The sequence below is a fragment of the Kogia breviceps genome, chromosome 14 (assembly GCF_026419965.1).
Source record: "Kogia breviceps isolate mKogBre1 chromosome 14, mKogBre1 haplotype 1, whole genome shotgun sequence".
In the NCBI taxonomy this organism is placed as follows: domain Eukaryota; kingdom Metazoa; phylum Chordata; class Mammalia; order Artiodactyla; family Physeteridae; genus Kogia; species Kogia breviceps.
Window position 1 is genome coordinate 8303135 of NC_081323.1, and position 23165 is coordinate 8326299.

Below are 23165 nucleotides of genomic sequence, written 5' to 3' on the forward strand. Positions count from 1 at the left end.
GTTACTCTAAAATACTGGCTCTATTCCCTGTGTTTACAATATATCCTTGTAGCTTTATTTATTTTATACAGAGTAGTTTGCATCTCTCAATCCCCTCCCCCTCTCTTGCCCCTCCCCCTCTTCCCTTTGCCTACTGGTAACCACTAGTTTGTTCTCTATATCTGAGTGCTTCTTTTTTGTTATATTCTCTAGTTTGTTTTCTTTGTGACCCGTGTAATTTTTAAAGGAAGTTTACAGTGACATTTTGAGGGGAGTCAGCCTTGGAAAACCACCCAGGATATTGGAGAAGATGCATAGAAGTTGTGCTTGTAAAGTGGGGCAGGACACTCACCAAACTTGCCATGATTGGTTAGTCAAGCTGGGATTGCATCTAAACCTCTATTTATACTGAGCCTTATTCTTGGCCCCTCCCTTTTTTGGTTTGCTTATAAAAACCAGCAATCACATCTCTTCCAGTATTGTTCTGAGTCAGGTAGACTGGCCAACTCAGGGAGAGAAAGCCTCCTGGTTCCAGACCCTGCCTCCACTTCTGCAAGGTAATTTCTGCTATTTATTTTTATCATGTATTATTATGATGTTTTGTAGGGCGTTTAACATTGTGAGATGACTTGAATGGGGTGAAGAAACTTAATAGGAAAGAGAGAAGTTTGGTGTTCCCTGGAGTCACCGGTGATCCCTACTTCATTTAGTGCATTCTGTCCTGTTAAAAGAGCTGCCCTTCTTCATTTCCTTCTCAAATGTCCCTTGTAGTTTGCAGAGCTGGCAGGTTTGCCTAACTTTTTCATTTTCTTTTCCTGCTAACTCCTCACTGCAGTTTTTCAGGTTTTCCTGCTCTGAACACTGAATTCTTTTAAGTCTGTATTGGCTCCGTTTCAGCTCCAGGGATTTGCATATAGTTTCCAAATCGTTTCTCTATAATAGTTCCACAGTAAAATAAATACTTGCGAAAATAAGAAGATCATAACGGCATCCTCCTCTGCTAATGAAGGCTAACTCTCAAAAGATGATTCCAATGAATGTTAAATATAGCAAATTAGAAGGGTGTTTTGTTGTTAGATCTGAGAATGCGGTGGCAGGCAGGAGCTGGAGAGAAAATCAGAAGTTAACTAAAGCCAGAGGGCTCCTATCACTGGGATTGGATCAGAGATAATGGTGCGATTTTATAAGCATACACTGGGAAACAGAGCTTAAGGAGGGTTGGTCTGTTTGGATGATTGTGAAAAATGAGGTGTAGGTGATGTGCGTCGCATTGAAAAGAGGTGAAGTGGGGGTCTTTCGCTCTCTCCCCGAATAACGTGTGCCGAGCATCAGCTCACATTTGAAGGGACATTTCTGGTTCCATTGTTTGTGTCGCCTGCGTCTCTGCAGCACCTGACTCCTTTAGAGATAGTCTAGCTGGGATGGGGGGGGCGGGGGGGGGGCGAAACAGGATTATGCGTGGGCGGAGCTAAGTATATGGAGACCAACGTTCGATTTTCGATTTTCATTTCATACGATAATAATGAGTTCCTGGCTTTACTACAAAACCGAATGTTCCCGGCGTCCTCCTGTTGCTTTTGGAGTTTTCATTCTTAATTGTTTTAACTATACACGCTTTCCAAGTAAATCTTAAGTGTGAGTCTCCACCTTTTAAGGGGCCGGAATGTGTCCCACAGACGCCCTTACAGCGCATTCAGATCACTCTATGTCCATTTAAAAACACAGTATGTGTTTGCAACCCAGCACTCAGCCATTGGCAGAATTTTTCAACGACTTCCCAGTTTTGTTGGCACGTCTCCAGGAATAAGGTTCTTTGTAATTCTTTGCTCAAACGTAAGATCGCCTATAAAACGCTTAGCGGATAGATCAGTTAATAAAATTACTTTCAATTTGAAAATCTGCAAGGTAATACGGTTTTTTTTTTGTTGTTGTTCCATTTTTTATTTTTTGCTGGGCCGGGGGTGGAGGGGGGAGGAGAGAGAAACAGTAACTATCAAACCATATGATGCTATTATGTTCAAAGTGGTAGTTTTGTGAGGGCATAGGGAAAAGTACCATTTTTTGCTCAGAAAATAATTCAGTAGCAACAAGGTCTGAGAGCCAGGAGCCTCATTGTTCTTAGTGAAACGATTATTTGTCAAAACATTTGATTGTTTCCCTATCCCTACTGAAAAGTTTGGACTTTTTGCTCAATTTTGACACTAGGATTTTTAACTATCAGTGCTATTGTGTTTACAGCTTTCAAGGTTTCAGAGTTCAAAGGTTATCTATTAACATGTAGAGTGAGGCTACACTTATATGTGAAGACTCAATTTGGTTTCACTTGTCCATAGTTTCTTTGTTTTGTAGCAGTGCCCGAAGTCATTTGTTTTGGTAAGTTAAATGAAGTTTCTTGTTTAGGAAGAGTGCGTCTATGGACAGTATTTTGGTATGTGACTATAAGACTTTAAAAAATATTTTAAAGAAAGATATTCATCTTCCCTGAGAAAAGGAACTCTAGTACTAGAAGTGATCAATCAGTGTACTTGAGTGAGGAAAAAAGAGTTCTGGCTTAAGAATCTACTTCTGGAACTGCTAATTAATTAAGTGTGAGTAAGTAATTGGTTCACTTCCTTTTTAAAAAAGACTAACCAGACCATATGTGGGGTTAGTAGTTATATATAAAATGACAGCAAAACATCACACTTGGCAAATTCTTCCCCTTTGCTGAGAAACTGTCTCTCAAGTTCCATTTCCTACTTATTAAGGATTGCACTGCTCACCAGCGGAGAATTTATGTAGGGCTTTTTTTGTCCTGATTTATTAAATATATACTTTAAGGGCCTTTCTTGATATGTTTTAAGTTTTTCCATTTTGGATACACCGAAGGCCAATTAAAAAAAACACAACAAAACAAACTTGGCTATTTTGTGGTGACTTAACGTAGCACCCTTTACTTTTGCATTCGTTTGCATCTTGGGGCAGAGAACTTGGTGGATATGATTGTTGCTTCTTTGGTTCCTCCTTGGGGCTTACTTAAAATGGGGGAATATCACTGGCCTTCGGAATCATAACCTTTTCTTTTTTAGTGAGCAAATAAAAAGAATAGTTGGGAAACGCTTTCAATTAAGGGGAGGGGGAAGGCTCGTTTTTTTTCTTTTTTCCCCCCAGTTTTGAGCCTGGTTTCATCCACGTGGATTTCTATCAAAGCCAAGTGGATTCTTGGCATGTAGGTCAAGTTTAGAAACCTCAAGTTATAGCAGCGCAAGCTCAGCCCTTTCAGAAAAATAGTAACAACTAAAAGTAGCTTTACGAAGATACTAATTTAAAAAATATTTTAATCATCTTATCTCATCGACCTTTCTCATGCTTGAAGAAAATCTGAAAAAATGTTGTTTGTGCACAGTTGCCTTCTAACCTACCCAAATGGGGGTAAAGGCTTTTCGTTTGTTGGTAACGCTGGATGACCCAGGAGTTCGGGCGAGCAGCCCCTCCCCTCGCCTGGGCACACCTTGCATGGGAGGGGGAAGCGGCGAGGCAGAGGCTTGGAACTGCGCTTGCGCGCTGCCCTCGTGGCCCCCTCCCCGCGTACCTGTCACTGGAACCGCCGGGGCGCGCGCGGGCCACGTTAAGCCGGATGGCGGGAGGCGGGGGGTGTGGGGGTGGTGAAAGGCGCGCGCGTGCGCGGGAGTGGCAGGGCGAGAACAGGGAGTGCGCGCGCTCGACCGCTCGCTCGCGTTCGGGAGGCGGGGGTCCGTGGCGGTGGGCGGGGCAGGGGCGCGCCTGCGCAGATCACGTGGATGTGGGGGCGTGGCCGAGGGCGTGGCCGGGCGGCCGGTGAAGGCAGGAGGCGGGGCGTCTCCAAGCGGCCGGGCCGAGGGAGGGCGCAACAGCTGCTCCCTGAGCACTTTCTGACCCAACAGTCCCCCTGCGCCTGACGCGCCGCGCCCCGGCGGCTCTAGGGACCCCCCGCGCCTGCACTGTCCTCGCGCGGACGAGTAGGGGGCGCCCGCGCCTTTGACCCCCGTGAGCACCCCCGCCCCGCTCACCTTAGCCCCGCGCCCGAGGTGAGCCCGGCCCCCAAATCCTCCAGGCGGGGGTGGGGGTGGGGGACGCTCCTTTTGGGGGGGGTTTCAAGGCGCGAAGTCCCGAGGTGCCTGGGGGGATGGCCTCGCCTCTCGCGTAGTGGCCCCCAGTCTCTTTTGGGGGGCCGGTGCGGGCGCGGAATCCGGGTGGTGTCCGCACAAAAGGCCGAGAGAAACTCCCCGTCGCCTCCCCTCCCTCTTGCCTTCCCCGCCCCCTCCCCTCCTCGCCTGCTCCCTCCTCATTCAAACCTCGGCTCGCTCGTGTGGTGTCAGTTCAGTCCCGGCCGCCGCAGAGCGAGGAAATGGCCGAGGAGCCGGAGCCGCAGGTAAAGGGGGCGCGCCCCCCGCCCGCGCGGGGCCCCAGGGGGCTCCTCGTCTCGCCCCTCCGGCGTCCCCCGAGCCCGCCCTCGAGTTTCCCGTGCTCGTTATCTCGCCCCCTATCCGGACGGTTCCCCCGCCCCGCCGGCCCCCCCCATTCCTACTCTCTATTCCGCTCCTCTAGGGCGCCCCCTCCCCTCCCGGCTTCTGAGCGATTCCACTGGCGAGAAGGTGTCGGGCGAGCCCCCGGTGTGCACAGACTGTGTTTGACCATCACACTCACTCTGGGAAACAGTCTAGATGGCTTGGGGGCGGAGGAGTGCCCCCTTCCCTGGGTCGGGAGCCAGGGGCCCGTCGGAGGGAGCTCGGGGGCTGCGTGGGGGGCTGTTTCTGAAAAGTTGGGTGGCTCCGCCGGGCAGGTCTCCCCGTTTGCCCACTCTGCCGTGGGGCGCGGGCGGAGGGTAGCGGGCCGGCGCGGGGTCCCCTGCTATAGCCCGAGAGGGGCCGGGGCAAGTTGGAAAGAGCCAAAACAATGCGTCCTAACAGGCGTCCCCCGCAAACAATGGCCGGGACCGTCCGCACGGGCCGGGCGGAGGGCGCGTCTACAGGGGCCGAGGGAGGGGCTTGGCCTCGCCGCGGACCCGGCCGCGCACCCCAACCAGCCTCCCGGGCGCCCCCAAATCCGTCCCCTGGAGCCCCGGTCCTTTGCCCATCCATGAGCAGGCTGTGCACCGGGCTGCGTTTCCTGGATGTGTGATGTTTTTTTTTCCCCCCCTTTAATTTTAAAATATTTTTAAACTTTTTTTTTAATAACCCTTAAATGCTTTAAGAATATCTTTATCACGGTTCTAGTGGGAGACGCAAAGCCAGCTGGAAGCAGAAGTAGGAACTCTAAAGGGCAGGAGGGATTGAAATGTTAGCCTAAAAGTGTTTCTTTTTTTTTTTTTAAAAAGGGAAGTTTCTGCTAGGAGGCGCTGAGTGGCGAGACCGCTCAGTTTCAGATGTAGAGCCCTCTTCACTCTTGATTTGGCCCCAAAATGCGAGCCGCACGGGATGGGGAGGGAGAGGGGTAGGAGGGCGCTGCTGGGGGCCCCGGGAGGCTGGATTTGGGATGGCCCGGGCGGTCTTGCTCCGAGGGGGCCAGACCTGGCCTGCGGGGTGCGCAGGCCGCGGTACCTGCGCCCCGGGGATCGGAACAGAAGTTCAAGTCCCAGGTTGGAGCCCACATTTTAGGATTCAGGGTAGGGCCACCGATGACGGGAAGCCGCATTCTTGGGCGGGTGGGTGGGGGTGGGGTGGGCGGGGGGGGCAATTTCCCCTCAGGGCTTAGTAAAGAGAGCAGGAGAGGGACACCAGTGGCCACTTCTGGCACCCCAAGCAGCCTGTTCACACTTGGAGCAGTGTAAACTTTCTTTTCTCTCATTTTGTTGCTTTTTCCAAGAAAAGGATAGTCACTTCAGAGTTTGAGGCTTTGCTGTGTTGTTCCCCTTTGAAATTCCTTGAGCCTCAATTTATCTTTCTGGATCAGCCTATAGGGCTTGGAGCGTTAAGCTTGAACATTCCTTCACGTGTATTAAAGACAGGCGGGTTCAGTGGTTCTTTGGCTGGTCTGGGGTCCTATGTTATTGACCGCCGTGCAAACGAGCAGGTTTCCTAGTTTTCTAGATCGTTTGGAATCATTAAGGTGTATGTTTTAAGAAGCCTAGGTCTGATTTAGTTCAGGTTGATTCAATTATGTCTTCATCGCTTTTGAGTTGGTTGAATGAGTTGACATGAGATTAAGCCCAACAAAAGAAAAGGCAGGGTAACAGCAGCTGCCAGCCAGGCCTGGCCACTAGGTAGGGGTCCTTAGGAGGCCTTTACCTTCTCTTTTGTATGTGTCAAGAAGTACATTTAAAATGTTTTCGACTGGACTTTTTCCCCCGTGGAATGGATGGACCGTCCTGATTGATACCAAATAAGACTTAAAATAGTGAATTTTGTAATACTTTGAGAATGAGTAATAGATCTAGATTTTCTAAAAAGCCTTTAGCGCAGTAGTGACAAGTGTAGAGCAATAACCTAATTGCTTTTTGTCTAAAAAATACAGTCAAACCACTAGTTTATGCTTGCTTAGTTAATGTGTGCTAAGAACTTTTAAGGTGTGTCCTTAATGGTAGATGACTTTTTCTGAGAAGTCCTGTTTATTTTAGATACTGTTTTGTTTAGTATTCTGAAGACTAGTAGTGCGTGTGAGTGCGTGCGTGCGTGTGTTTAATCCTGGTGTTTTAGTGGAAGTCGACCCCCACCCCACATTGCTGCCATTTTAAATCAGTTATATAAGTCCTGAATTCCAGAGGCAGGGACTTATTTAAAAATTCAGTTGTCAGTAGCTACAGGCCAAATTTATCATTTATTTGGCTTGTTTGGTAGAATAGGGTTAATAATCCGATTGTCTGGAATTTTAATTATTTGACGAGACGAGGGAGGCTGCTCCTTTAGAATTACACATTGATTTGCATGCTGGAGGAGGGAATAGGGGAATATTGTGACTTTTCTAGGTAAAGGACACAGACTTTTCTTTCGTGTCCAACTTCTTTCAGTCTTTTTATCTTCACAACACCGTCTAACTCTGCCGTTTGACCTTTGCCGTGTGTTTGTTTTTAATAACTTGTGAGATCGAAGTTTAGTAGTTGTCTTGGGTTCATATTATTCCCTTTCACTTCTTAGTCAAAAAAAGGAACTAATACACCACTTAGATAAAACTTGTAGAAAATGTTTTGCTCCTTTGTCCTGAAGAATCGATTTAGATAACAGCTTGTTTTTTTTTTTTTTTTTTCCAAGTAGGGGAGGAAGAGGGAGGGGTGAAGGTTTTGGCTTTCCCAGTAAAGGTTTAAGGTGGAGGTCGGTCTGCGTTCTCTTAATAATCCTCCATTTTTGGCAGTGGAACTTCAGGGAGGAATAGCAGCCCCTGTTTTTTAATAAAAAACCCCTTCCAGTGGTCCTTTTCAAGAGGAAATCTGGAAATAAGACTCAGTCATCAAGTCACTTACAAACTGATGAAATAATTAAGGAATATAATGGCCTGGCAAGGACAGTCCCTCTGTCTCCTCATTTCAGATAAATGCTAATCACTTCTCTCTCTTTTAACAACATTTATGATGAAATGGCCTGTTTTTGCCACAGCAGGGCTGCTTTGCCAACCCAGAGCACTCTTAATTCTGATACGCTTGATTAGAGCCTCAGGGGTCCCAAAAGATGTGCTGTTTTCCCACTTTGTAAAATTACATTCTTTTCTCACAGTTGTCGCAAACATGATATTGGTTAATAAGAACTTTTGAGTAGTTTTAATGACTCTTTACTGCTTACAGTCTACTACTTTAAAAAAAAGATAGACTTATCTCTCTTAAGGCTATGAATGATTAGACCTTTTTTATGTTTTACATGAAGCTTTGTTTCCATTTGCTCAAAAAAAAAAAAAAAAAAAAAAAAGTCAATTCAGATCATTCCAGCTCACAGATGCCACTGTGGCCTGTAAGGGTTTTCTAAGTTGCTGGGTATGACTTGTTTTAAATGGTTTATTTCTAATTTCAGTTTAATTGTGTAATAGTGTGTTTAATAGATGAATTGGAAAGGTGAAGTCCAAGAACTGAACAATGGCTGTGTATTTTCAAGCTTCAGAATTACACAGTAAGAATGAAACATGAGACAGTTGGATAAACTGATGAGTATTCATTCCTGTAGAATAAAATAAATGTAAGGAGATTTTAAGTTAAATGACTTTATTTGGAATATACTGAGTAGTTTTCAGATTGCTGAGGTGTGCTGCAAAATAAAAAAAAAACCTGGAAGGTATTTACAGAACAGCCACTGAAGTGGAATTAGAGGAATTCAATCATATTAAATATTCTAAATAGTGAAGAGTTTAGTTACAGCATGTAAATGAAAGTCGTGACAGTGGAAGAGTCTTGATTTGTATATGCCTCATCTTCAGATCTTTGGGGGAGGGGTGCTGACTAGTTTAAATGCACGTGGAAGAAAGAATGAGTTACACAAAGACAGCAGGAAATTTCTTAAATCTGCGGGAGGGAAGCTTGATCATCATAGCTGAATGGCCTCATTTGGGGGCAGTATAAAACCTTCTGAAATGTTGGTGAAATGTTGACTTTTGGCAGTAAGGTGATCTGGATTATTTTTCTCCAACTGATACTATGGTTAGGCAAATTTGCAGTGGTATGTAGGGCAAAGGATTGGGAATTGAGACCATGAGGGCAGATAGAAATCTGACTTTGAGGAAGTGGGAGGACAGGGACCATCCTTTCCTAAAATCGGCAGCTATTGATAAGTAAGCTCAATTCTTGTATAAATCTATCTTCCCAGTAAATAGAAAGGGCAGCCCCTGTCAGCCAGGTGCCACCACACGTTGCTCATTTATGCTTCGGGTTGGAATGCTCATTAGAACACTTTATATTTGAGCGTTTGTTGATGGAGTCTTGAACATCCTCATAACTTCCTGCCCAGGGTAACAACATAACTGAGTTACTGGAAATTTGGGGCCAGTTTGGTAATTTTGTGATAAAGTTGAGAAATAAAATTACTAAACCCGAAAAGACAGCTGAATAAGTTGTATGAGAGACTTAGTTTAATTCTTTAGCCTTTGTCCTCGAGCTTTACCAGAGTTGCTCCTGGCCTGCACGGTCCTCCACTTGCTGTGGGAGAGCAGCCCTGGAGTGAGCTGCCGGTTTTTTAATGGGTTCGTGTAATGTTTTTCGTGTTGGTGTTCATTAGTTTCTAGTGTGTCGGGGAACCTTCTGATTTTAAAATATACTTCGATGGACTGGAAATTGAGAGTCCACATATGTTTTGTTCCTGAGTCAGCATTAGGAAGAACACTTGTTTTTGTTATTTCCTACCTGTAACAAATCAGGATAACCTCAGAACAGTTCAGTTATACCAGAAGTGTTTTTGTGTTTTTTAAATTAGTGGGTAAGTTCTTTTCAGTTCAGTATATAAGTCTACTGAGCAGTGATTGTATTAATTGAAGGGAGACTTTTTTTTCTTATTTTTGAGAACAAATAGGTGATTTGAAAGAGCCAGACATACAGCTTTAGTGTTTACTCATCAGAGATGGGGAGGGGAATATTTAAATGTGGCTAAAGAAAGATCTCATGCCTTAAAAGACTATATATAAACAAAACAGAGTTTTGTTTATATATAGTCTGAAGTTGGTTAAATTGGCTATAATTAAGAACACTCACCATTAGGCACTGTGGAAAAAGGTGTGGTTGTGTAGGGTAATGGGTAATGGGTATAGTGATTTATATATCTGTGTGTGTGTGTGTGTGTGTGTTATACACACAGATATACAAATATATATACACACACACTGTGTGTGTGTGTGCAGTGTTTTCTTTGTAGAGAGTTCAAGAATACAGGTAGTTTTTTTTTAGTTTGTTGAAGTCTCTTTGAAGTTAGTCCTGTCCAAAATCTTTGCAAAATACTTAAGGTAGTACTGGTTAAGTGGTAATAATAGAAACTCACTGATAGCAGTACTTAATCTTGCTTAAGTAAAAATTAAAACAATTAATTTCCCTTATAATTCTTTTTTTTCACGTCAAGATGGAATTTTTAAAAGCCAGTTTACAGGCCACAGTATCTGTTAATATTGATAATACTGAAACTAAAATTTAATATGTGGTGCTTTAAGTTCATATTAAGATCGTTTATCGAGCTTCATTAATTTAGGAGGAATCAGGCAGAGTTCTTAATCATGACACTGAAATATGCTAGTAGGAATATATTTTTATCCTACTTTGGTCTCTAATCCCATGTAGCACCGAGCACCTTCACAGAATTTCAAGAAAATGAGCCTTTATCCTATCGGATCTTCCCAAGCTTTGCCTTTGAGCAATCATTTGCTTTCGAATAGATTGTAATGTTGAATGTAAACTGAGTGTTTTAGTCTTTCTCTCTCGCTTAACTTTTAAACATCTTTCCACAGCTATGTTAGGAAAGTTGGGCTGGCCATCTGCTCAGTGGCTGTGACCTTGGTGATTTCCTTGCAATAGTGTTGAAGGATTTAAAGTTGTAGGTTTTGATTGCCACTCTAGCTGACTGTGTAGAGTTCTCTTCACTTGTCAGATTAAGGAAAAAGTCGTATGTGCAAAATAGAGAAGGGAAACCTATAGAAAAACCGGCAGTTTCCTAACCACGTCTTGGAGATAATTTTGAAGTTTAAAGGATACAAATGAATTGGCCTGAGACTAGTAGTTTGTTTAGACTGAATGTTGTAGTGATCATTTATTTGGACGCTTAGGTAAATTGGGTGGTGGCAGGGGAGTAGATTTGTAGGAATACTGCAAATTACTTGACTATAAATAGAATTTTTAAGTGTTTTTGACGGGTTTTGAGGGCCTTGAATACCTTATTGCTCCATACTATGGTAATAAATATTCCATGCCAGGACATGTCAGATAACCTGTTCAGCCGCATTCGGGGTGTGGGGTCTCTAAAGGCGACAGTTTGAGTACAGCTGAACATTAAGAACAGTATTTCCAAGTTACATTGTCAGCAAGGTGGCATTCACCTCTAATTTACTGTGCTTAAGCACAAATTATGGTGCTTTTCATTAAGCGTTGTATACTGGGTAGTATCAATATTTGCTAATTTCAAGGTCGATAGGTATTGGCAGAATTCATAGTAAATTTACTCACAGATGAATATCTGCTTTAAAAAGAGATAAATGACCTGAAGAACATCAGACTTATATTTCAGGTGGTTGTAGCAGTATGGTTTCTGTTCTTTTCAAAGCTTATGTTGTGGTGAATTAAAGAAAAGTATCTCCTTAAGTGATCACAATATAAATTAAACCCTAGTATTCGCTCACAGTATTAGGTTATACTGAATAACCTCTTGCCTTAGGTACCTTAGGTGTGTCTGGCTGATGGTCAAGTGCTGTCATTAACCTGAGTAAAGGTTAAGAAAACTTGTTTTAGACGTTGAAAAACATTTTGGCTGAGCGCCTTTCAGTAAGCTGAGTGTGTTCAGAATGCTCCCTTCTCTGCAAACTGAAAGCGGTTAGACTGTGGGTGTCGGTTTAGGGCATCTTCCTACCCCTCCATCCCCAGTTCTTTGTCGAGATGGACAGGGCTCTTTGTCAGCAGCGTCGCTGGCGTACTGTTGGTGTCCTGTCCCTGTGCTCCATACATGGAAACGCCAAAGGTGCCAGGGAGCCTGTGTGCACACTTTCCTCAGTTGGAATGGTGACCTGTTGCTGTTACCAGTAATTAGGTTACGATGTCTGGTTTCCTTAAGTTCTGTTATTATTAAAGTCTTTATTATTACAGGCACTCTATAAAGATTTTTGATTTTTGTTGAGCAGACTGATTTTGAGTGTAGTTTTTGATTTATAGTTTAAGGAAGTGTTTTGTCTGCATTTAGTTTTCTTAAGTCAAGTTGAGGGTATTTGCTCAGAGATGTCCCTAGCAGGCCCTGCATTTGGGGTTTGGTAGGTCATTAAGGAGAGTGGTTATAAAGCCAAGTGATGCAGTTTGGCTTCTACTAGTTAACTTTATGGTATGATTGTATATGATTCATTTTTTTATTATACTCTTAACATTGCAGAAAATGGCAATTAGATGGCAGCCACAGATAGCCGTGTAGAAGTCTTGATGAACATTCAAGTTAATTTTAATATCAAGTCAGTTACGGTTGGTGACTGTGGCCAAAAATACACGCACTCATTCTCTACCTGTACCGATTATGTGGTGTTTGTTGAGAGCCTCACCCTGTGCCAGGGACCCTTTCTAGGCACTGGGGGGCAGCAGTGAGCCAGGCCAGCAGGGTCTCTGCCCCTGGGATCTTACTTTAAAGGAATGGCCCATAGTTTTCCAATCTTTTGGGGGAATAGCAAGGATCGCTTGTGACCCTAGTGCTGGGGACAGCTGGGCACAGTTAATGACAATCAGAATCTGTCCCAGAAGCTTCCCTGGAGGAAGAAGTCCTTGGGTTTTGCCTGGGAGGGTCTTCTTCCCCAACTGACTGCACCCGAAGATTCCCTGGCCTGGGACATCCTTCCCTCCCTCCTATTCACCCTCTTGGGCAAAACTGAAGCTGCTCTTTCTCCTCAGGTTTTTCCCAGTACCCTCCTTTACCAGTCCTTTAGGTCTTGTGTTGGAAGCTGACGATGACTTCACCCAGATATTTAACATTTCGGAGATGGAGTTGAAACTACACTGTCTAAGACAGGAATTTCCAGTATATGCTGTTACCCCATGTGGGAAATAATAGGGATGTACCCACATCATGTTTAATCCAGATAGTGAGTTTAGGATTGGTGTCTTTTGGGGAAAGATTATTTATAGAAAGGTGGAGTTCCCCCAAACTTAAAAATGTCACAGAATAGTCAAATTTCTTTAAAAAAAAAAATTATGTTGAGGTCTGACCTGGGGGACTTTGATTTTGCCAAATTAGGACATTAAAAAAAAAAGCTTGCTATTGCCACTCTTTCGTTTTATGAAAAGGGTATTTTGGCACCAAAAAGTATAAAGGACAATCTTTATTCAAATTGGAATTAATTCACATAGCTTTGTGTAGAGCTCATTGAGCAGTTTTTCTATTTCTCATTCAGCTGTTGGCCAGTGAAAACAGTGTTGTCGGGTTTGAGAACTGCTTTTCTGGAGTGTGTGCTGTTACTTTCTTCAGTTAAAATATTACCTGGGACACTAGCACTCAGTAAATATTTGTTGAATGAGTAAATGACTACGCAGAAACCCAAATTATCAATCACAGATCCAAATATCATTTAACATCTTGATTAGCATAATCATTAAATACTCTTTTGAGTATGTCTATCCATAAATGTAGATCTCACCCCAGGACCACAGAGTTTTGGAACCCGGCAAGTGGTCCTGTAATTTAACCACTCTCACTAAGTAGACAGAGAAAGGTGAGGTACATGGTGGTGCCAGCTTTAAGGTTGTGACTTGGCTAGGACTGGAACTCAGGTCTCTGGAGTGTTCTGTTCTGTCCTACTGTGTTTATCCTCCACTGTGATTGCAAAAAAGACTAAGAAATTAAGATAAAACACTTTAGTCCATTCTTTCTGTATCCTGAACTTTGCTCTGCAGTCTTATTTAGAAAAGCTTAATGTTAAAGTTCTGGTTTACTCAAAACTAAAGATAACAGGGAGTATGAGTATTTTCTTTCTCTGAGCGTAAAGTAGTGGAAGAAATGTTTCCTCCTCTTCTGAGCCTACAGGCCCTCGCTCTTTGAGGAAGTGGAGAGAAGGAAAGTTGTGTGTTTTTTTTAATATAACGTTGACTGTGGTGGGAATAGTTTGCATGTCTTTTTGTTTTCTTGGGTAGAATTAACTGACTTCAGTTAAAGGAGTTGGGACTATTTAAAAACAATTCCTGTGCTTGCTGTAAAGGTGGAGGGTGTTGGCTTCAGAGGTTAATTCTTCTCCAAGAGTGAAAATTAGCTTCTAAATCGGACCCTGTAGAGTTAAATCAACGCATGCATTTTTTACCTGGCCAGTGCATATGTGAAAGGTGGATTAGAAATGAGAGGATCTATTTTCTGATGAAACACTAAGCCATGTTGAACCAGCTATGTTGAGGATTTTATTTTAAATGTGTACATTCACAGAGAAGCTTTGTGTATGTATTTCCTTATTTGTTGTTTGGACAGGGAAGCCCTACCCTGCCTGACGCTGTTAAAAGCAAACTGGGATTTGGGCAGTGGAATGAGGGCCAGAATATCCAGTGAACCACATACATCAGCATCAAGGCTCTGCTTGGCCAGGAGGAGCAACGGTTCTGAGGGGTGTTTCTTGAATGGGGATTTTAGGAAAGGTTCCCATTTTCTTGTGCTTATGTTGTTGACTTATGTATGGGTAAACTTTGAGTGTGCTTTTAGGCATTGGTGTTTCTTGTATGTTTTGTCTGTGAGACAGTTTGAAACTCTGGCGTTTGAACTTTTACCTCAAGTGCTTTTATTGTTACTTTTTACAGTTCTTATGTAGTCTCTATACTTACACAGGTTGTTTGTAAGGATACACATGTGCCTTTTAGTGGCAGTTAAAACATACTCAGCTGAAAGAGACAATTTCTGTCCTGAAACTTTACATTTTAGATTTAAATCATTAAAGCACCAGGTTTTCAGTTTAAGTGCATGAATTTCTGGCAGTTTGATAAGGGTACCGATTGGATAAAATGCTAATGATTTAATTAACAAGCATGTTTAACAGGATGCGCTGTATTAGTTAAAAGTGAAGCAGCTGAATTAGGTACATTCTGTGCTTCGTGGGAAGGGCCACTGTGAGTCATCGGCCAGCCTTCTCTTTTCTCTGACTGGAGCTAGCCGTTTCTATTTTTTTTTTCCTCTAGGTTTTGGAAATCCCTTGTCTCCAGGTTGCTGGAATTGACTTCTTGCTCAACTGAATCACTCACTTGATGAAGACAAAGAGAACTAATGCTTTGTGCTGACTCATCTCTGAATCCAAGCACTGGGGAGTCTGTCTGCCTGGTTTGTGGAAAGATCCAGTGATTGTTTTTATCACTGAGCTTCCTGAGACTTCTGAGATAAGAAGTCAGAGGAATATACACTTTCTTTTGAATTTTCATAACATACTTGCTCTAGTTTTGAAGCCTCGGGCTGCTGGGCGTGTGAGTGACAAGTCTTTACAAGTGGCCTTATTCCAACTCCAGAGATTCCTCACCCAGATTCTAATTTTATATACAATCCTCAAGAGACAGGAACCATGCCAACTCAATCCCTCTTGATGTATATGGATGGACCAGAAGTTATTGGCAATTCTCTTGGCACCCAAATGGAGATCGATGATGCCATGACAATAAAAGGGACCGCCGCTGTTCCTTTCAGAGCCACGCAGGAGAAGAACATAATCCAAATAGAAGGGTATATGCCCTTGGACTGCATGTTTTGCAGTCAGACCTTCACACGTTCGGAAGACCTCAATAAACATGTCTTAATGCAACATCGGCCAATCCTCTGTGAGCCCGCCGTTCTGCGTGTTGAAGCAGAGTATCTGAGTCCTCTTGATAAAGTTCAGGTGAGAACAGAACCTCCAAAGGATAAGAATTGCAAGGAAAACGAAGAACTTAGCTGTGAAGTGTGTGGGCAGACGTTTCGAGTCGCCTTCGACGTTGAGATCCACATGAAGAAACACAAGGACTCTTTCACTTACGGGTGTAATGTGTGTGGCAGAAGATTCAAGGAGCCCTGGTTTCTGAAGAATCACATGCGAACGCACACTGGCAAATCGGGGGCCAAGAGCAGACCGCAGCCAGGCCTGGAGAGCCCGGCGACCATCAACGAGGTGGTGCAGGAGCACGCGGCTGAGAGCGTCTCATCTCCTTACAAGATCTGCATGGTTTGTGGCTTTCTGTTTCCAAATAAAGAAAGTCTCATTGATCACAGGAAGATGCACACCAAAGACACTGCTTCCGGTACCCGCAGCTCACAGACAGACACGCAGCAGGAGGGAATGCCATCTCCGGGGGAAGAGTTGCTGCAGTTCTTAAACCTAAGACCCAGGTCTCACCCGGAGATTGCAAAGAAGCCGGCCAAATGGATACCTCAGCTGGACCCGTTCACCACCTACCAAGCCTGGCAGCTGGCCACCAAAGGGAAGGTCGCCGTGTGCCGAGAGGTGAAGGAGCAGCCGGGCCAGGAGGGGAGCACTGACAACGATGAGTCCTGTTCAGACAAAGAAGAGCTGGGGGAAATTTGGAGTGCGAATAAAAGCCATCCCGAAGGTTCTGGAAAGTCCAAGACAAGTAAAAGCGGTTGTCCAGGTCTCTCACAAGATAAGGAGAAGCCCAGACACCCTGCCGGTGAAGTGCCTTCCGTGGACGCAGACCCCAAGTTAGCCAGTAACAAAGAGAAGCCGACGCATTGCTCCGAGTGTGGCAAAGCCTTCAGAACCTACCACCAGCTGGTCCTGCACTCCCGGGTGCACAAGAAGGACCGCAGGGCGGATGCCGAGTCGCCGCCCATGTCAGTGGATGGCCGGCAGCCGAGGACCTGTTCTCCGGACCTGCCCCCCACCCTGGAGGAGAACGGAGCCATGGATCGAGAAGGTGGCTCTGAAGACGGGTCCGAGGATGGGCTTCCAGAAGGGCTCCACCTGGGTAAGCTGCTGGGTGGTGCCCTGTCCCTCCTCTGCTCGGTGCCAGAGGACACGGGCCGGTTATCAGGGTGGGGAGGTGGGCTTGAGTCCCGCCTGTTTCTGGTGTCATCCCCCTGTTGTAAGTCCCTTAGCCTCTCGGGGGCCTTCCCTTTCTCATTTCTGTAACAATAGGGTGGAGTTAAAAGGCTTATCGAGGTTTCTGCCTGTTCTAAAAGTGATGTGATTTCATACTTTGCTCACAAGAGACACACATGATTTTATTTTATTTTTTTAAAACCAATCTTCACTTTTTAATTAATTAATTTAGTTTTGGCTGCGTTGGGTCTTCACTGGGTCTTCGTTGCTGCGCACGGGCTTTCTCTAGTTGGGCGAGCAGAGGCTACTCTTGGTTGCGGTGCGCGGGCTTCTCATCCCGGTGGCTTCTCTTGTTGCGGAGCGGGGGCTCTAGAGCGCAGGCTCAGTAGTTGTGGCGCACGGCCTTAGTTGCTCCGCGGCACGTGGGATCTTCCCGGACCGGGGCTCGAACCCGTGTCCCCTGCACTGGCAGGCGGATTCTTAACCACTGCGCCACCAGGGAAAGTCCCAGGACACACATGATTTTACCTCATGCATTGGCACTGCTTCGCTGGGGCAGTTTTGCCCCCAGTGGACATCTGGCACTGTCTGGAGACAGTTTTGGTCATCACCACTGTGTTGGTGTGTGTGCTGCTGGCACCCGGTGAGTGGAGGCCTGGGATGCGCGACACATCCTCCCAGGCACAGGGCAGGCCCCCCGTGCCAGTAGTGTCAGGGTTGAGAGATGCTGGCCTTCCCTTACAGTTTCCCGGCATTTCTGATCTTAATCTATAAAAACAAGTTATCCTTATATGCAGTGCACTTCCCTTTCTATCAAGGGCCAGCTTTCACAGGTTTATTCCAAACGGGTATCTGTGGGCACAGATCAGTACTGGGAACGGTTGTCAACCAGAGAAAGAGTATTAGGCCATTCGGTGCTGCCTGGTCCCCTGTCCTTTGTGTCTGGGGGCAAGTATTCGTTCACAGTCAGCTCATTCACTGAAACAATTTGTAAAGTAAAGAGAATGTGAACACACCAAAGATGACTTAAAGATCTCACTTGCTCAGTCAAAATTTTAATGTACTGATGGCATTTATGGAAAACGGAAGCCATCGCTGAGGGCCTGTTGGCCTATCTCTCGTCCCAGTGGGCATCATCTAGGGCAGAGGATTCCACCTGCAGTTCAGGTCGTGCCCGTCCTCACATAAACCACGTGAGCTTCTCTATCCATTTAATAATATTTTGTTTGAATAGAGGATTCTGTTGCTGGAGAACACTGAATAAACCCCTGCATAATCAACATGGGAATGATGAGAACATGAATTAGTCTTAGAGAAACAGTATCGTTTACAGACTGGTATTGGGTTTAAACATATGCTGGCCTCTTGCATTGTAACTTGACTGTGTGTTGATGTCTCTAAGAACCCCGTGTGTGAGATCCAGGGTGAATGTGACCAGATAGTACATCGTCTCTGAAGCCGGTGCCCAGTTCTTTTTCTGATCACAGGATGGGTGTGAGAGCAGCAGTTTTCATATCAAATATTTAGCATGTTTAGAGTTTCCTGGGAGACAGGAAACCTAGCACTTAGCATGCTTACAATCTTCATTTTTCAGAAATCTAGAAAACGCATTATGGTGTCTTAATGACGTCATAAACGTGACTTTAAACCAGCCCTCCAGTTTTCTAAGTGATTCCTCTTAGTGGCAGTGCTGTTCGTGGGCCTGCAGTAATGGGGAGGTAATTAGGCCTGTGAGCTGGATGCCCTGGTGCCCTGAAAGAAGTGAGCTGGCCGGTCACGTTCTGCCAGGAGGCGGTGTGGGCAGAGCTGGGTGGAAAACTTGGGCCCGGGTGGCGGGCAGAGAGAATAGCCCGTGAGAGCTGCGAGCGCCGAGACTCGCGTGGAGTCTGCTCTACCACTGCCTTGTTCTGTGACCCCTTTCGTGTTGCTTAACCTTTCTTTGCCCTGATTTCCCTGTTTACAAAATTGGTTCATTGACCCTTGTCTTCCACCTCCCAAGGATGATTTCAACTGCCTGTTTATAAAAAGTCCTTTAAAGGGCAGCACGGCAAAGTCACAGGTGGTGCTGAAGGAGCAGGAGCCAGGTAGATGGGGATGTTTCATGCCCTTTGTGTTAGAATAAAGGCGTTTCATAACGTTTTGGATATGATGCAACATACCGTAAATCCTGACAACATAGCTGGAAGTAGGAAATTGCAGTGAGGTGCAAGCCCAGCTACAGAGTTGGGTGTGATTGTCCGAAAGAGAGCTGGGCATTCTACATTTAGGGAGTGGACTTTCATGAATTAATATTTCGATGTGGTCTTCTAGTCTAGATTTATTTTATTGTTATTTACTATCAGCCTGGCTTTCTTTAGATTTACTTTCAAGATCAAAAAGCAGAGTAAATAATTTATCTTTATTGTTTTCAACTTTAAGCTATAAATAGCTTTAATAATAGTTGTTCATGTAAATTTTTTTTTTTTTTTTTTTTTTTTTTTTGCGGTATGCAGGCCTCTCACCTTTGCGGCCTCTTCCGTTGCGGAGCACAGGCTCCGGACGCGCAGGCTCAGTGGCCATGGCTCACGGGCCCAGCCACTTCGTGGCATGTGGGATCCTCCCGGACTGGGGCACGAACCCGTGTCCCCTGCATTGGCAGGCGGACTCTCAACCACTGCGCCACCAGGGAAGCCCCATGTAAATTATTTTTAAAAGTCTTCATGACACCTTTTTAGATCAAGGGTTGTCTCTGCTGTCTTAGAGTGTCCGGAGGTTTAGAGGTGGCTACATTGTCTTCAGGGAAGTTTAGGGGTGACAGAGATTTTATAGTGCTGTCTTTTTTTTTTTTTTTGGCTGTGCCTCGTTCCCCGACCAGGGATTGAACCTGGGCCCTCAGCAGTGAAAATGTGGAGTCCTAACCACTGGACCGCCAGGGAATTCCCTATATAGTCCTGTCTGTATTGTACCTGGAGGCTCACCGTGGTTTACTTATAAGTTGCTTTTTAAAATCAGTGAAATCTATCATCTAGACTGCGGAATGTGGAAGGAGCCAGGAAGAGGCCATTTAGTAGGGAATTACAGTTTTTCAAGGCGAAAGGACAAGTTATGCTAAATTGAAAGAGATGACCCGCCTGCTGTTGTAGTCATATTGTGATGTATGTAATATGACATAATTTAATAATATAAGAGGAGGTTCATCTAGAACTTAGGCCCATATTTGGCGAGTCGGTACTTTAACTGCAGCACGGCTGTCTGGGGGGGCTGCTGTGCTCTCCTCTCGCTAGTGTCTCCCCCACGACCTTCATTTACTCCCCTGTCCTGATCAGGCTGCAGAGAGTGAAGTTTAAAGTTCAACCCCGTGTCATTTGGGGACAGATTTTGAGTTGTCAGGTACATTTTGCCCGTGTGAGTGCTTGTGGATAATACAACCTGCTTTCCAAAAACGTTGCTAAATTTTGACAAACTTTCCTAGGTGTTTGCCCAGGGCCAACCTTTTTTATTTTCTGTAAAGATTAAGTTGTGCTCACTGCCCTCTAGTGGTGACTTGCTTAAGCTTAAGATAAAAAAGCTTTTCCTCTGGTGGTTGGGAAAGTCGGTGATTTGTATTGGCTCGGTTTTCTAAATTACTTATTCTGAAGAAGCTGGTTATTCCAGGCTGTGTGCAGGTCCAGCTTGAGTTTGCCAGGTTCTGCGTGTCTCGGACTTGTTGGGAGAGTGGACAGCTGCCCGTTGGTTTCAGTCTACTGAATGGTCCTGTGATCGAGGTAGATGAGGAACTGAATCTTTAACAGTGAACTCTGCTGTGCTCAGAAAAAATACTGATGCACACGTGCTTTAATACTGCAGGTAACCTCAAAGCAACATTTGGCATGTTTTTAGCCAATACCTAATATAAAAAATATTTTATACTTTCCAAAAATGTTTCTATCGAGAATCTTTAAGTCAGCTCACCCTGTTCACATACTTGAGCCATCTTCTTACATGAATTATTTTTGTTTCTGTTTTAAGATAAAAATGATGATGGAGGAAAAATAAAGCATCTTACATCCTCAAGAGAATGTAGTTATTGTGGAAAGTTTTTCCGTTCAAATTATTACCTCAATATTCATCTCAGAACACATACAGGTAAGGAACTTCTTAGATTTGTTTACAGCATGTATTAGTTCAGAGGATTATGATGTAGTTCTGTGTCTTGATTTTTGTTGTTGTGTTGTTAGATATTCTGCTAGATCCTTGGACTAGCTTAAGAATATATGTGTAGTCTGTTGATTGTAGCTGTCATTTTGATTCCTTTAGTGTCATTGTAACTTGAACTGTTCTTGTTGTGAAGTTAATTTCTCCTTTATCCTAACTCATTTTATTACTCTTTAACATTTTTTAATGCCACAGCTCTTTCGCATTAATTTTTGTGACTTAGAATGCAATGAATGTATTTAACAATCATTTATTTATTTTTAAGTTTATTTTAATTAATTTTGGGGGGCCGTGCCACACGTCTTGTGGGATCTTAGCTCCCCAACCAGGGATTGAACACGCGCCCTCGGCGGTGAAAGCGCGGAGTCCTAACCACTGGACCGCCAGGGAATTCCCAATAATCTTTTCTTTAGGTTGTAGAAGCAGCTGTAACATGATGGTTTAGGAGGCTGTGTGGACTTGAATTTGCATCTCTTCTGCTCACTGGCGTACAACCTTAGGCAAATTACTTAACTCTTCTGCGCTCCCATTTTCTTAGCTGTAGAAGTGGGATAATATTCACTCCCGTAGGGCTGTTATGAAGATTAAATGAGATAATTTTAAAGTGTATTTTTTAATTTTTTAAACGAAAGACGTGTTCACGTTTTCAAATATTTGGGGTAGAAAGGGTGATGAAGCAAACAACTCATGACAGATCCTGGATGTGAGGATTAACAGACAAGGAGGGAGAAGGAAAGGACCCCGTTTTCTCTGTCTTACTTGTTTCGATGCCTTTCATAAACTTCTCTAATAGAGTGACGTCTCTTGTTTTAGGTGAAAAACCATACAAATGTGAATTTTGTGACTATGCTGCAGCCCAGAAGACCTCTCTGCGGTACCACCTGGAGAGACACCACAAGGACAAGCAGGCCGACGCTGCTGCTGAAGTCAGGAACGAGGGGAAAAAGCAGCAGACGGAAGATGCACTGCCCGCCGCTGACAGCGCGCAAACCAAAAACCTGAAAAGATGTTTTGACGGTGCCAAAGATGTTAAAGGCAGCCCACCTGCAAAGCAGCTGAAGGGGATGGCCCCTGCCTTTCAGAGCATTCTGGGCAGTGCTGTCCTCTTAGCAGTACACAAAGATACTCAGGATTTCAGTAAAAACGCAGCTGATGACAGTGCCGACAAACTGAGCAAAAATCCTGCCCCCGCTTATTTGGACGTGTTAAAAAAGAGATCAGCAGTTGAACCTCAGGCACACAACCTTACCTGCAGAACAGAAGGGGACGCGGCCCCTCACCCAGACGGCCGGGCGGCCCATCACGTCCAGGTCGGCCACAGAGAGAAGAAAGTGGAGGTCGATGCCGACTGTCAGGAAAAACCCTTAAACTTATCCCTCGGGGCTTCCCACTGCTGCCCGGCAGCTTCTTTGGGTAAAAGTGTGACCACGAGTACCACCTGCCCGTTCTGCACCTTCAAGACATTTTACCCAGAGGTTCTAACGATGCACCAGAGACTGGAGCATAAGTACAACCCTGACAGCCACAGAAACTGTCGGAACAAGTCTCTGCTTCGAAGTCGACGGACCGGATGCCCCCCAGCTTTACTGGGGAAAGATGTGCCTCCCCTGTCGAATCCCTACAAGCCCAAGCCCAGGCCCGCCTTCCCAGCGCAGCCCAGACCCCTGCCGTCCGAGAAAGCGAAGCCCACCCCCCCGGGGCCCGGCAAAGCCCCTCTGACTTCAGGGATCGACTCCAGCACTTTAGCCCCCAGCAACCTGAAGTCCCACCGGCCGCCGCAGAGCCTCGGGGGGCCGGGGGCCGCTGCCCGGCAGCCGCCTTCCGAGATATTCGCCAAAGCCAGCGGGACCCCAGCCCCGGCCGCGGATAAAGCCAAGCGGCTGGAGCCCAAGCCCAAGCCTCAGCCTCCTGCCGGGGCCCCGGCCCAGCCCGCCCCAGGCGCCGCCCTCAACGGCTGCAGCGACCACACCCCCAGGAATGAGGGTCTCTGGGCGCCGCCGGCCCGGGACTACTTCTGCGGCCGTGGCGCCGGCGCCGAGCCGGACGAGCCGCTCCCCAAGCGGCCGTCGAGGGTCGGGGCGCCGGCTCTCGACGGGGACCAACCCGGCCCCCACTACCGGCGGCCCTTTGACCTCCCCAAGTTCCACGTGGTGCGCGGCCTCACCTCGCTGCTGCCCCCCGAGTGCGCGTGCCCGCCGCCCACCGCGCTGCCTGCGCGGCCCCGCTTCCTGGCCACCGGCGAGGCGGACGCGGCCGTGCTGCCCGCGCAGAAGACCTTCGCTGCTGCCGGAGCCCTGTTCCCCTGCGGCCCCGCGGGCCCCGCGGCCGGGTCGGCGCTGGAAGGTGGGCGTCCTGGAGGCGGGGGCTTCCGGGAGGGCGAGACGTTCCGAGACCCGGCAGTGGTTCGGGGCCCCCAAGCTCAG

The 23165-nt window shown here is 45.8% G+C and overlaps 1 protein-coding gene across 4 annotated transcripts in view; it reads left to right on the forward strand.

The window, feature by feature from the left end:
• The first annotated feature begins 456 nt into the window (after positions 1–456).
• ZNF217 (zinc finger protein 217) overlaps positions 457–23165 on the forward strand; it is a 28398-nt gene continuing 5689 nt past the window's right edge. The window contains exons 1-4 of one of the 4 annotated variants that reach the window (XM_059038952.2): positions 457–536; positions 14729–16495; positions 20557–20673; positions 21556–23085. In XM_059038952.2, the coding sequence (XP_058894935.1) occupies positions 15103–16495; positions 20557–20673; positions 21556–23085 (3040 nt within the window). In that variant the 5' untranslated portion in view covers positions 457–536; positions 14729–15102. Of the gene's footprint in view, positions 537–3821; positions 4370–14728; positions 16496–20556; positions 20674–21555; positions 23086–23165 lie in introns of those variants that run through there. The other 3 variants (XM_067012471.1, XM_059038954.2, XM_059038951.2) reach the window with 3 other exon arrangements.